At 44.3% G+C, this 13,414-nt stretch overlaps 1 protein-coding gene across 1 annotated transcript; it reads right to left on the reverse strand.

Moving 5' to 3' along the window:
• Positions 1–6,131: 6,131 nt before the first annotated feature.
• Positions 6,132–12,655, reverse strand: LOC140720899 (uncharacterized). Its single transcript, XM_073035745.1, has 2 exons — positions 12,626–12,655; positions 6,132–7,674 (listed from the first exon to the last, which is right to left on the reverse strand). The coding sequence occupies exon 2, from the start codon at positions 7,266–7,268 to the stop codon at positions 6,132–6,134; it is 1,137 nt and encodes a 378-aa protein (XP_072891846.1). The 5' UTR covers positions 7,269–7,674; positions 12,626–12,655.
• Between the last annotated feature and the right edge of the window lie 759 nt (positions 12,656–13,414).

Genomic DNA, 13,414 nt, shown 5'->3' on the forward strand with positions numbered 1-13,414 from the left:
CCATGAGCAATCACCGGAAAGATCGGAGCAAAAAGCTTGTCATGACGGCGCCCGATGACTCCACCTGGAGTTAAGGACATTCTTCTTCTTCTACTCTGAGCTGGGATCCAGGCACTGGCGCTGTAAGAACCAGCTGCTGGAGGAAAGCGGACTCCGAGCGTTCTTGGTCGTCTGGAGGGAAAGACAGGGTTGATTGTTTTTATGTCGGGAGTAGACTGAGACTGAGCGGTTTGAGAGAACATTGCTTGACCTAGTGCATCGGAGGGAGTCGTGACTGTCACGTGACAGCACTGCCCACTACCTGGTCGGAAGGCACGTCACCTGCCAGTGAAGGTTTGACCCCTCCTCGCCCATCAATGCACTGTTACGGACCCGCAGGTCTCGTTCACTGTGGACTGTCAGTTTAACAGAGCGCTTCAGTGAGGCAGGAGTATGATGTTGTTCACTGACCGACTCGCAGCTTGTTTACCTTTGAAACAAGGACACAGACAGTCACGGTCAGGAGTCAGAAGAAGGGTGGGAGGGGGGGAGAGAGAGAGGAGAGGGAGAGGGAGAGGGAGAGAGGGAGAGAGAGGGAGAGAGAGAGAGAGAGAGAGAGAGAGAGAGAGAGAGAGAGAGAGAGAGAGAGAGAGAGAGAGAGAGAGAGAGAGAGAGAGAGAGAGAGAGAGAGAGAGAGAGAGAGAGAGAGAGAACGAACGAACGAACACAAGCTGGTACAGGTAGCAGTTCCAGCTTGTCGAAACTGGGGATTTGGAACTCTGCTACTCCCACTGATATTTATTAATGACCACCGTGGAACCCGTGAAATTCCCCGTAATTGCTTTTTCTCTCTACGTTTTACCTCTCGTTATCATCGCTGTGTGTATGTTATGCTGTGCTTGGCAAACCATTCAAAGCACGTCTGCCATTCTTTAGTTCTGTACAGTCACATACAGCGTTAACCTTAGAAACAGTTAAGTGTAAAACTTCCATTAAGATATATTACTTTCCTTCTCACTCTGTTACATGTAATGCTTGGCGAGTGGCGTGGATCCGAGGGGTAGACTGTATTGGAGGGGTCGTGACTGTCACGTGACAACGCTACCCACTACCTGGTCGGAAGGCACGCCACCTGCCAAATACACACCTCACCACTGGCCCCTTTAATTAGCCTTGTACTTGGCCTCGAGCAATTGGTCTTTGTAATCGGATTAACTCTGCTGGCACGGAGCCTTTGGCCCCTCTGTAGATTACCTGGGCTGGACCCTCCATCCCTGTGCACTATAAAGGGTGCCACGAGTGCTTTCCCTTTGCCATCTTCAAGGGACCACCCTGCTTCACTCCAGGCTGAGAACCGTGGAACGGCGCTGGAGGAATTGTTAGTCAGCTGTGCATTGAATAGGATGGGAGCGTTGATTACTGTCTTTAATAACACAGAGCTGTGCCTGCGCAGGGTCAAGGGCTGGCGGATATCGTATAGAATTTTCCCTTGTGTGTTTGCGGGTGTGCGCGCGTGTATTTTGTTCCCAGGCGATTTCCCAACGTTCGTTAGTAATTGTCCGTGTGTGTTTTATTGCCGAACCGACTTTCCCCACGACTGCTGTAAATTGTGCGCATGTGCCTGTTGCTTCTGTTGCCGTTTTCCCACGTTTGCCTTTTGTAAATAAAATCATTTTCTGTCCAAAGTCCTTGCTTCTGAGACATATCGAATCTGTTTCCCCACTTACAACATTTGCTCAGCCAATTTACATTTTTCTACGTTCATGCAATATGGGTGTTGTTTAATCGGTTTGGCTTGACCAATATCTACATCATGTACTGCAACCGCGGTTTGCTTGGGAACATCGGGATATAAATCCTTAAACTTCAGAATTAATTCCTTCAGCTGTTGTTGTTGCTTTGGCTGCAGATGAGACAACTTGTTAGCAATGTTTTCTGGAACAACCGACTTCATTAGTCTAACTGGGATCATGTTTGGCTTGTGAAAAGTCTCAGACGAGTCAATTGTTTCATTCTCAGGGTTACCAGATTCATATGTTTTGACAACAACACTCACAGACGGTGCCTGCTTGTCAAAATAAGGCTTTATCATATTTATGTGTACCACCTGTGTTAGTTTACGTCAGTCGGGCGCTTTAATAACATAATTCACATCATTAATTTGAGAGACTATTTCATGTGGTCTATTGAACTTCGCCTGAAGTGGATTCATCAATATTGGAGATAAGGCAAGCACGTTATCTCCCACCTGGTATTTTCTTTCTCAAGCCCGCTTATCAAACCAACACTTCATTTTGTTTTGAGAAATCTTTAGGTTTTGTCTCGCTAGACTACAGGCTTGGTGTAGTTTATTTCTGAACTTCAAATCATAGTCTAACAAGTTAACATGTACATCCCACTGTTCCTTTAACAAGGTCAAAGGTCCCCTCACTCTCTGACCAAATACAACTTCAAATGGACTAAAGCCCAGTGATCTCTGTACCGACTCTCTTACAGCAAACAAAAGCAAATGTATACCTTCATCCCAGTCTTTTCCATTTTCAACATTTTAATGTCATAATCATTGTTTTGAGGGTAGAATGCTATCGATGCAATGCTCCTCAGACAGGATGAAGAGATCAATACTCCCCAATGCCATTCGGCTTTACAATTCAACCGCCAGGAGTAAGATATGTTAAAGTGCCAGGGTTAGGACTCAATGTATTTAAGTAAACTACTTAAGAACTTTTTAAAAGCTATTATTAATGCTTTTTGAGAGAGTGATTCAGATGCATATCATATTTTTACTGAGTTAAGTATTGTATGTAATTAGTTTTGCTACAACAAGTGTATGGGACATTGGAAAAAAATGTTGAATTTCCCCATGGGGATGAATAAAGTATCTATCTATCTATCTATCTAGCATGAAATTTTTCTAAAGCCCCTTGTGATTCTGGATGGTATGCAGACGATGTAATTTGTTCAGCTCCCAGTTCATAAACTACCTGCTGGAATAATCCAGATGTAAATTCACGTCCTTGATCAGACTGGATTTCTTTAGGCAAACCAGAAAATGTAGAAAACTTGGTAAGAGCCTTCGCCACAGTTTTAGCTTTAATATTTCTGAGAGTTATTGCCTCTGGGAATCTGGATGCAGTACACATAATAGTTAGCAAATACTGATGGCCAGCTTTAGTCTTTGGCAATGGGTCAACACAATCCACCATAAATTTTGAAAAGGGTTCACCGAATGCAAGTACAGACCACAGTGGGGCACTGGGGTGACCTGATTAGGTTTACCCACAACTTGACAAGTGTGACAGGTTCTGCAAAAGCTCACAACATCTTTCCTCAGATTAGGCCAGTAGAATTATTTTGTAATCCTGTTTACCGTTTTATTCACTCCAAAATGGCCACCTAAGAGCATACTGTGGGCCAAAGTTAAAATTTCAGTCCTATAAACTTAAGGAACTACAACTTGGTGAACAATTGCCCATTCCTCACTCGCTGGTATAGTAGGTGGCCTCCACTTCCGCATTAACACACCATCCTTGAGATAATACCCTGCTGGCACTTTCTTAATCTCATCATCTGAGAGAGCTGTTTCTTTTAAAGCTTCAATCTCAGGGTCTCGGTTCTGTTCTGCTATAAACTCCTTCCTAGACAGGGATAAACCTTTCTCATCAGACTTACGACCTGAATCCTGTTGAAACAATGAAAGCAGAAAAGTCCCTGACAAGTCATCATAACCTGAATCCCGATTTTGGCTATCAGGGGTATCAGAATCAAGGTGTACAGACCAACCCTGACTGTAAAGTTACCTTGTGCAATGGCACAGAAAGCATGCCACGCCCAATGCCTTTAATAAGATTTACCTCACCAGTGTTAGTCTCATTACCAAACTTTAGAACACTGTCTAATATAAGTGACTGAGAAGCCACAGTATCTCGAAGAATTTTCACTGGAACTGGGGTTCACCCTTCCTTTACTAATAAAAATCCATCTGACATAAAATGATCCAATCCCTTCTTAACTCGGTCAGACCTCTCAGACCTTAACTGAGCTTCAATAGAATTTTCAAGACCCTGTGGGTTTACAGGTGCTTCAACATACAGAACACAGGCATTTGGGACTGCCTCCTTTTCCTTTTTCTTCTTCAGGACAGAACAATTAGCCATCACATGACCAGCTTTCTTACAATAGTAACAAGTAAGACCACAATATTTCTCCTTCAACTGTTTCCCTTCATCCTTACTCTTGTCACTAGTCCCAGCTTTAATTTCTGGTTTACCCTGGTGATCCCTGCTACTCTTTTGGAAGCTCTTATTCGGGATAAACTTAACCTTATCAGTTAGAGCAAACTCATCTGCTAATCTAGCAGACTCCTGCAAAGTGGCAGCATCCTTTTCATCTAAATATGTCTTTATGTAATCAGGGATGCACCTTTAGAATTCTTCAATTAAAACCAATTCTTTCAAGCTGTTAAAATCATCATTCACATTTTTATATGTGTACCAGCGGTCAAAACACACAAACTTCTCATAAGCAAATTCCACAAAAGTCTGGTTCACAGATTTCCTCAAATTTCTAAACTTTTGCCTGTATGATTCTGGGACCAAATCGTAAGCTTTGAGCACAGCCTGTTTCACTATGACATAATCATCTGCTTAATCAACTGACAAAACAGAATAGGCTTGCTGAGCCTTCCCCTTAATTACACTTTGTAAAAGAATAGGCCAAACCTCTTCTGGCCACTTTAAACTCTGAGCAACCTTCTCAAAATGCTGAAAGTATTTATCAATCTCTGCCTTGTCAAATGGAGGGACCAAATTAACTTCCCAACTGGCCTCAAATTTATCACCAGAGACTAACGCTAGACCCCTTTGCTGCAACCTCTTTATCTTTTCCAGCTCAAACAGCCTCTGTCTTTCTATTTCCTCCCTCTATTTTTCTGCCTCTTCTCTCTGTTTTTCTGCCTCTCTGGCCTCAAACTGCCTCTGCCTTTCCGCAGCCTCCAGCTTTAATTTTTCTCAGTTGTACTGGAGCTCAAGCTCACTAGGTTTACTTTCAGGAAACACCTCCAACTCCTCCACTTTAAACACACCCTCAGATACATAATGTTCAGCTATTATCCTCTGCCTCTGTGCCCTCCTCATTGTCAATTTCACCTTAGCAAGTTTTAAAGTTCTAGCAAAGCTCAACAACTCAATCCTTCTGGCATCCTCTAATGCCTCAGAGGTTGGTGCTTACAGACATCTATCAGCATCCATTGCTGCTGATTTTCCACACACAAAGAAATGAAAAAGGATGAAATTGATAATTAATGAATACGCCCCCAAATCTGTTCATATACTGGATGCAGGCCCCAATTTTGTTACGAATCGTAACGTTTTAGAAATGAACCAGCAGCAACAGACTATAACTGGAGTCTGTTTTTGATGCTAAAACTATCTTTATTAGAATCTACTTGTAATATAGTAACTTAAGCAAGATAAACAAAAGCTAACAGTGTTATGTGTATATATGTGTTTAAATAAAACTCCCAAACTATTGAGCTCGGGGGAAACAAGGCTTGGAGTCTTGGGATGGTAAAGTATGAAAGTTCAGTTCATTCACAGAATAGGTGATGAGAGAGATATTTGTAATCCAGGGTAAATGTTGAGAGAAGGCAATTATGTCGAATTCCACAGGTTCCATGGTAGTAAAACGAGAGAACCGTCTCTGTAGATTTTATTTGTCGTCGTTCCAAACCCACATACGATTTATCACCGAAAGTGACTTGTCACAAGGTGTATCGTCTTCAAGTGAATTACCACACCACACCCAGGCAAGGGTTAACACATCAGTGGTCTTCACAGGACACCCCAAATCAGATCCACTCCTATGGATCAAACGAGGTGACAACTACACATTCAATGTATGGTGAATCGATAATTAACCCACCCTTGTGGGCATAGGAAATTTCCAAACAGTGACGCTTGGCCAATAGTTCCCTAGTTTCAATCCTTCGATTTTGCCTCCTTCGTCTCCATCTGTCTCTGAGAGTCTGTGTCCTCAGTTAAATCTAAACAAGCTGCGAGCAATGTAAACAAGCTGCAAGTCAGACTGATTCACCTTCTTAATCTCTCTCTGTCTTAAAATGACAATCCACAGCAAACAAAACCTATAGGGATTCATAACAATGGCCACTCCCCATTGTGAACTGACTGGTGTGCAAGTAGTTGGGACGACTGAGTGAATCCCTTCCCACAGACTGAGCAAGTGAACGGCTTCTCCCCAGTGTGAACTTGCTGATGTCTCTGTAGGTTGGATGATCCAGTGAATCTCTTCCCACATTTTGAGCAGGCGAACGGCCTTTCCCCTGTGTGAACTCGCTGGTGTTTCAGTAGTTGGAATGACAGACTGAATCGTTTCCCACAGACTGAGCAAGTGAATGGCTTCTCCCCAGTGTGAATTCGCTGGTGTGCCTGTAGGGTGGAAGATTGAGTGAATCCCTTCCCACATTCTGAGCAGGTGAACGGCCTCTCCCCAGTGTGAACTCGCTGATGTCTCTGCAGGTGGGATGACTGAGTGAATCCCTTCCCACATTCTGAGCAGGTGAATGGCTTCTCCCCAGTGTGAACTCGCTGATGTACCAGTAGGCAGGATGAATCTGTGAATCCCTTCCCACATTCTGAGCAGGTGAACAACTTCTCCCCAGTGTGAACTCGCTGATGTTTCTGCCGGGTGGATGAATCAGTGAATCCCTTCCCACAGACTGAGCAGGTGAATCGCTTCTCCCCAGTGTGAACTCGCTGATGTCTCTGCAGGTGGGATGACTGAGTGAATCCCTTCCCACATTCTGAGCAGGTGAACGGCCTCTCCCCTGTGTGAACTCGCTGATGACTCAGTAGGCTGGATGACTGAGTAAATCCCTTCCCACATTCTGAGCAGGTGAACGGCCTCTCCCCATTGTGAACTGGCTGATGATTCTGTAAGTTGCATAAGTGAGTGAAGCTCTTCCCACAGTCTGAGCAGGTGAACGGTTTCTCCCCAGTGTGAACTCGCTGGTGTCTCTGCAGGTGGGATGACTGACTGAATCCCTTCCCACATTCTGAGCAGGTGAATGGCTTCTCCCCAGTGTGAACTCGCTGATGATTCTGTAGGTTGGATAACTCAGTGAATCTCTTCCCACATTCTGAGCAGGTGAACGGCTTCTCCCCAGTGTGAACTCGCTGATGACTCAGCAGGTGGGATGATTTAATGAATCTCTTCCCACAGACTGAGCAAGTGAATGGCCGCTCCCTGGTTTGAACTCGCTGGTGAGCCATTAGGTCAGATGACTGAGTGAATCTTTTCCCAGAAATTCAGCAGATGACAAGCCTCTGCCTGGTGTGACCTGACTGGTGTGTCCACAGTGGGAAAACTGAATGAATCCTTTCTCACGCACAGAACAGGTGAATGGCCTTGCCCAGTGTGAACTTGCTGATGTACCTTCAGTTGAGATGACCGAGTGAATCCATTCCCACTGTCTGAGAAGGTGAACGGCCTTTCTCCTGTGTAAAATGACGGGTGTGCCAGTTGGTCAGTTAACCGAGTGAATCCATCCCCACTGTCTGAGCAGGAAGGATGGTCGATTGAATCCCTTGCTCCACTTCTTAAATACCTAGACAGAAACAGCAAAACTGGTGTGTCATGTTTGAGCTTCCTGGAGACAAATTCCTTCTCGTTTTTAACCTGTAAAAAGATTTGCAAAATCCATCAATGGGTTTAGGACAATATTTCAGTTGAAATTACTTGAGTTGCCAAGGTTTGATCTGGTATCACACTGTTACAGTGAGGTTCAACCCAAGCTGGACAGAGATATCATCTCCTGACTGGGCAGAGTGCTGGTATCTGGAATGACCATCAATTCTCTGATGCTCTTCCTGTCTCTATAAGAATGGGGCATTTTGGCCATCTCCAATTTGAACCCTCACTCAGTTTGACTCTCTCCATTGGTATTATTCCCCCCTCCTGCTGAACTGCATGGGTGCCTGGCCCCACAGTAACAAAACAGTCTCACACAAATAGTCTTTCTTGACGTGCATCTGGGATTTTCTTTTATGTATTATTAACTTAAAGTGCCACAGTTTTAACACCATATAAAAAATTCCTGCTGAGATGAATGGTTGGTCCGCACGTCGGTTAAAAGGATTTAGAGTGAATTTTTGTATTATTTCAGGTTCTTGTCACAGTCATAGAAAATTACAGCACAGAAACAGGCCCTTTGGGCCATCTAGTTTATGCAGAACTATTTAAATTGCCCACTCCCAAACCCTTACCATCCAGGTACCTGCACAAACCTCTTAAATGTTGAAATTGTGTTTGCATGCATCACTTGTGCTGGCTGCTCATTCCACACCCGGATGACCGTCTGTGTGAAGAAGTTTCCCCTCATGTTCCCTTTAACGTTTCAACTTTCACCCTTAACCCATGGCCTCTGGTTGTAGTCCCACCCCCATCTCAGTGGAGAAAGCCAGCTTGCATTTAAACTATCTATGCCCCTCTATCACAATCAAATCTCCCCTCAATCTTCTACATTCCAAGGAATAAAGTCCTGATTTGTTCAATCTTTCCTTATAATCCAAGTCCTCCAGACATGGCAACATCCTTGTGAATTTTCTCTGAAATCTCTGAACTTCTTTTACATCTTTCCTGTAGGTAGGTGACCAAAACTGCACAGAATACTCCAAATAAGGCCTCACCAATGTCTTCTACAAGTCAACATAACATCCATCTATTGTCAGTATATGGTTCATGAAGGCCAATGAACTAAAATCTTTCCTTCCATCACTATCTAACTGTGAAACCACTTTCAGTGAATTAAGGACTTGTATTCCCAGGTCCCTTTCTTCTACAACACTCCTCCGTGCCCGACCAGTCACTGTGAAAGTCCTCCCTTGGTAGCTCATACCAAAGTGCAACAACTCACACTGGTCTGCATTAAATTCCATTTTCCATTTCCCAAACCATTTTTCCAGCTGGTGCAGATCACACTGCAAGCCATGATAGTCTTATTGCAGTCCGCTGAACCCCCAGTCTTGTTGTCATCCACAAATTTGCTGATCCAGTTAACCACACTATCATCCAGATTACTGATGTAGATGACAAACAACAACAGATCCAGCACTGATCCCTGTGGCAACCACTAGACAGAGGCTTCCAGTCAGAGAGGCAACCATCTGCTACCACACTCTGGCTTCTCCCAAAGACAGTGTCTCATCCAATTTACTGTCTCATCTTGAATGCTGAGTGACTGAACCTTCTTGACCAACCTCCCATATGAGACTTTGTCAAGTGCCTTGCTAAAGTCCATGTAGACAACATCCACTGCCTTGCCTTCATCCACTTTCCTGATAACTTCCTCGAGAGACTCTATATGATTGGCTAGACCCATGCTGTCTATCCTTTATCAGTCCACACCTATCCAAATACTTACAGTATATACTTGGTTCCTGCACACACATTCCAATAACTTTCCCAGTACTGATGTCAAGCTCACCAACGTATAACTTCCTAGTTTATTTTTACAGCCTTTCTTGAACAGCAGAACAACACTGTCTGTCCTCCAATCCTCCAGTACCTCACCTGTCACTAAGGATGATTTAAATATCTGTGCTTAGGCCCCGATAATTTCTGCACTTGTCTTCCGCAGGGTCCTAGTGAACAACTTGTCAGGCCCTGGGGATTGATCCACACTAATTTGCCTCAAGACAGCAAATCCCTCCACCTCTGTAATCTGTACAGGGTCCATGAAGTTGATGCAGCTTTGCCTCACTTCTGTAGACTCTGTGTTCAGCTCTTGATTAAATACGGATGCAAAAAAAATCTCCCCGTCTATGTTATCCCTTCTTATGGATTACCATTCTGATCTTCCAGAGAATTAAGTTTTTCCCATGCAATCATTTTGCTCTTAACATATCAGCAGAATCCCTGAGGATTCTCCTTCACCTTGTCTGCTGGGGCAACCTCATGCCTTCTTTTATTTCTTTCATAAGTGTTCACTTGAATTTCCTGTATTTCATAAGTACCCCATTTGTTCCTCTCTGCCTGTACCTGGTATGCACCTCCTTTTTATTGATCTGGGAGAGGAAAGCCAAAGGGGTGATGCTTTGAGGTGCATGCTGGGAGGTGGGGGTAAGGAGGATTAACCTAAAGTAGCAGGGGGAATGGGAGCCTGAATAACAGAACAGATAATAGAGAGGTTGTGGAGACAGATGTTCAGGCCTCAGACAAAGTCAGGAAAGAAAAAGTTGAGCATGGTGCAGTGAATATGCTGAGCCCTGTATATTTCAATGGAAGGAGCAGCGTAGGAAAGGTGGATGTGTTCAGGGCATGGATCAACACCTGGAATCAACACTAGGATCTGGCAACTGTGGACTGGGACAGGCTGTTTTATGGCAAAGGTCTGCTTGGTAAATGGGAGGCCTTCAAACCAAAATTTTGAAAGTACAGAGCGGGTTTGTCAGAATAAAAGGTAAAGATAGAAACTGTAGGGAACCTTGGATTTCAAGAGATATTGAGACCCTGGTAAAGCACAAAATGGAAATGCATAACAGGGATAGGCAGTCAGTTTCTTACGGAGTATAAGAAATGCAAGAGAACACATAAGAAATCAATCAGGATGGCTAAAGGATGGCATGAGGTCGCTGTCACAGAAAAGGTGAAGGATAATCCTCAGGGATTCTAGAGAGAGATTAAGAGCAAAAGGATTGCAAGGCACAAAGTTGGTCCTCTGGAAGACCGGAATGGCAATCCACGTGTGGAAACAAAGCAGATGGGGGAGATCTTAAATATTTTTCCATTCTCTATTTACTCAGGAGATGGACAAAGGGTCTATGGGAGTGTGGAAAAGCAGCATTAAAATTGTGGACCCGGTAGAGTTTAAAGAAGAGAAGTTACTTCACTGTTCAAAATGGAACGTAGAAATCTACAGCATATTCCAGGCCATTCCGACTAAAATGTTGTGCCAATCATGTGACCTACTCTAGTAACTGCCCAGAATTTCCCCAGCACACACCCTCTATTTTTCTAAGCTACATGTACCTATCTAAGAGGCTGTTGAAAGACCCTGTTGTATCTGCCTCAACAACCACAGCTGGCAGCACATTCCACGCACCCACCACTCTCTGTGTAAAAACTTACCCCTGACATCCCCTCAGTATCTATTTCCAAGCACCTTAAAACTATGCCCCCTCATGTTAACCATTTCAACCCTGGGGAAAAACTGCTGGCCACCCACACGCTCAATACCCCTCATCATTTGACTCCTCTGCCAGGTAATTAACCCCAACAGCTTCTAAAGTGGTCCACCTGTTGTTGTTGGGGATGGCCACTAGAGTACTCTGTGATGCCTATTTAACCTCATTTTCCTTCCTGACTCTCACCCAGTTTCCTTTGTCCTGCCCCTTGGGTGTAACTCACCTCTCTTCATGTCATATCTATCACGCCCTCCAACTGCTGGATGATCTGGAATTCACCCATTTCAAGTTGCAGCTCATTGAAGTGCAGGGTTACAAGCTGCAGCTGGATGCACATCTTGTAGGTGAGGGCATCAGGGACACGGGAGGTCTCCCCTCCTTCCCTCCAATACTTCTCTAATTTGTAAAAATCTCCCCTCTAATTTGTAATAACTACTGTGCAGATAAATCTTGTACTGTGCATTTTTTACCCAGTGACAAGATGTGCACAGTGAATTTTATATAGAGAGGCATTCATTCTAACAGCTGGCAAATCACTGTCAATAGGAACTTTGATCTCCTCTGGGTTTGATCCAGTTCATCTGCACTCTCACACAACCTATGTAGCAGGCCTGGAACGGGTAACAGAGGATTTTCTCACCAAAGCTTTTGCACATTGTCCATATGTGGTTTGCTTGCTAAACTATGCTTTAAAAAGTCAGATTTCCAAATATCACGCCACTTCTTCCCACTTGCAAATTCTCCAGTAACTTTTGCATCACCAAAATGCAAACAGGCATCCCCAGTTTCTGTACTCTACATAAATATTCCCCCTGAACCCTCCCCCAATGACTGATGGTGGTGAACTCAGTGATGGCAATGCCAATGAATATGAAGGGAAGGGCAGTGTCTGTCTCACCGGAGTCTGGCACATTTGTGATGTTAAAGCTGCTTGTTACCCAGGACAAAGGTGCTTGATATCATAATGTACCCAGAGAGAATGGGACAAAACATGTTCTCACCGGTAGAAAAGTCCAGAGCAAGAGGAGGTAGAACAAGCAACACACACAAAATGCTGGAGGAACTCAGCAGGCCAGGCAGCATCTATGGTAAAGAGTACTAATGCTGAGTTCCTCCGCATTTTGTGTGTTGCTTGGATTTCCTGCCGCTGCAGATTTTCTCTTGCTGCGGTTGGAGGCAGAACAAAGGTGATTTCCTCAACAGCTGATAGAAAGATTGTGTTCTCTTTTTCCGAGTTCATAGTCCTTGCATTCAGATTGCTAGAGCTCAACTCTGTCTGTGAGATCTATCTGCTCACATTCCGATTAGCCGGAAGCTCTCCGGGACCCGTATACAGATCGTGGGGCTCAGAGAGAGGAAAAAGACCTGCCTGTGCCGAGTTTGCGGGCCACAGTCTCCGGTTCTCACAGCAATTGTCACTCAATTAGAGTCGAAAAATCCCTTACCTTTCCGCTCCTCCCGACATTTTGTATACTGCGCGCATGCGTATTTATCAGAGCCGGCAGCAATCCTGACGCCTGCGCATTTGATTGGTGCTTCAAAGGACAGCGAAATTTTAACCGCGGGGCTTTATGGGTAATCATGGTGCCATTAAAAATTTCTGCATGCATCGGTTCCATGTCCATATCTCAGTTTTTTTGTGTGTGTAGAAAACTCAGCAGCTTTCTTAACGCAGAAAGCGGCTCCCATAAACGATACACTCATTATCAACATGCATTTCGTGTATCTAATGCCAAAGTACAATCCTCTTACAAATGCAGATGTGAAACTAAAGAGATTCTGCAGTTGCTGGAAATACAGAGACGCACACACACACACACACACACACACACACACACACACACACACACACACACACACACACACACACACACACACACACACACACAATACTGGAGGAACTCTGCAGTTCAGGCAGCAACTAAGCAGAGGAGTACACAGTCTAGACATGCTGAAGGGGCTCGGCTTAAATGCTGCCCATTTCTTCCTCTCCACATTTGCTGCCTGATCTGCTGATTACCTGCAATGTTTTGTAGAAATTAACCATTTTGTTTTTCAATTAACCATTTTCCAAATGTTTCTCATCTTTCATTCATAGCCCACATCCTTCTGGTCTGGTTCCTCTTCCTCCTCCTGCTCGTAACCTCCAGACCCCATCTCTTTCCGGAGCCCCCAAAGCCCTGATTGGTGCTGGTAACTCTTTGGTTTCTGACTCTGCTCCACTGAAGATTCAC

This window comes from Hemitrygon akajei, unplaced genomic scaffold (genome assembly GCF_048418815.1).
Source record: "Hemitrygon akajei unplaced genomic scaffold, sHemAka1.3 Scf000048, whole genome shotgun sequence".
In the NCBI taxonomy this organism is placed as follows: domain Eukaryota; kingdom Metazoa; phylum Chordata; class Chondrichthyes; order Myliobatiformes; family Dasyatidae; genus Hemitrygon; species Hemitrygon akajei.

Bases quoted from the DNA above. Each gene is read 5' to 3' on its own strand.
- LOC140720899 (XM_073035745.1), bottom strand. From the start codon at position 7,268: ATGGCTCACCAGCGAGTTCAAACCAGGGAGCGGCCATTCACTTGCTCA.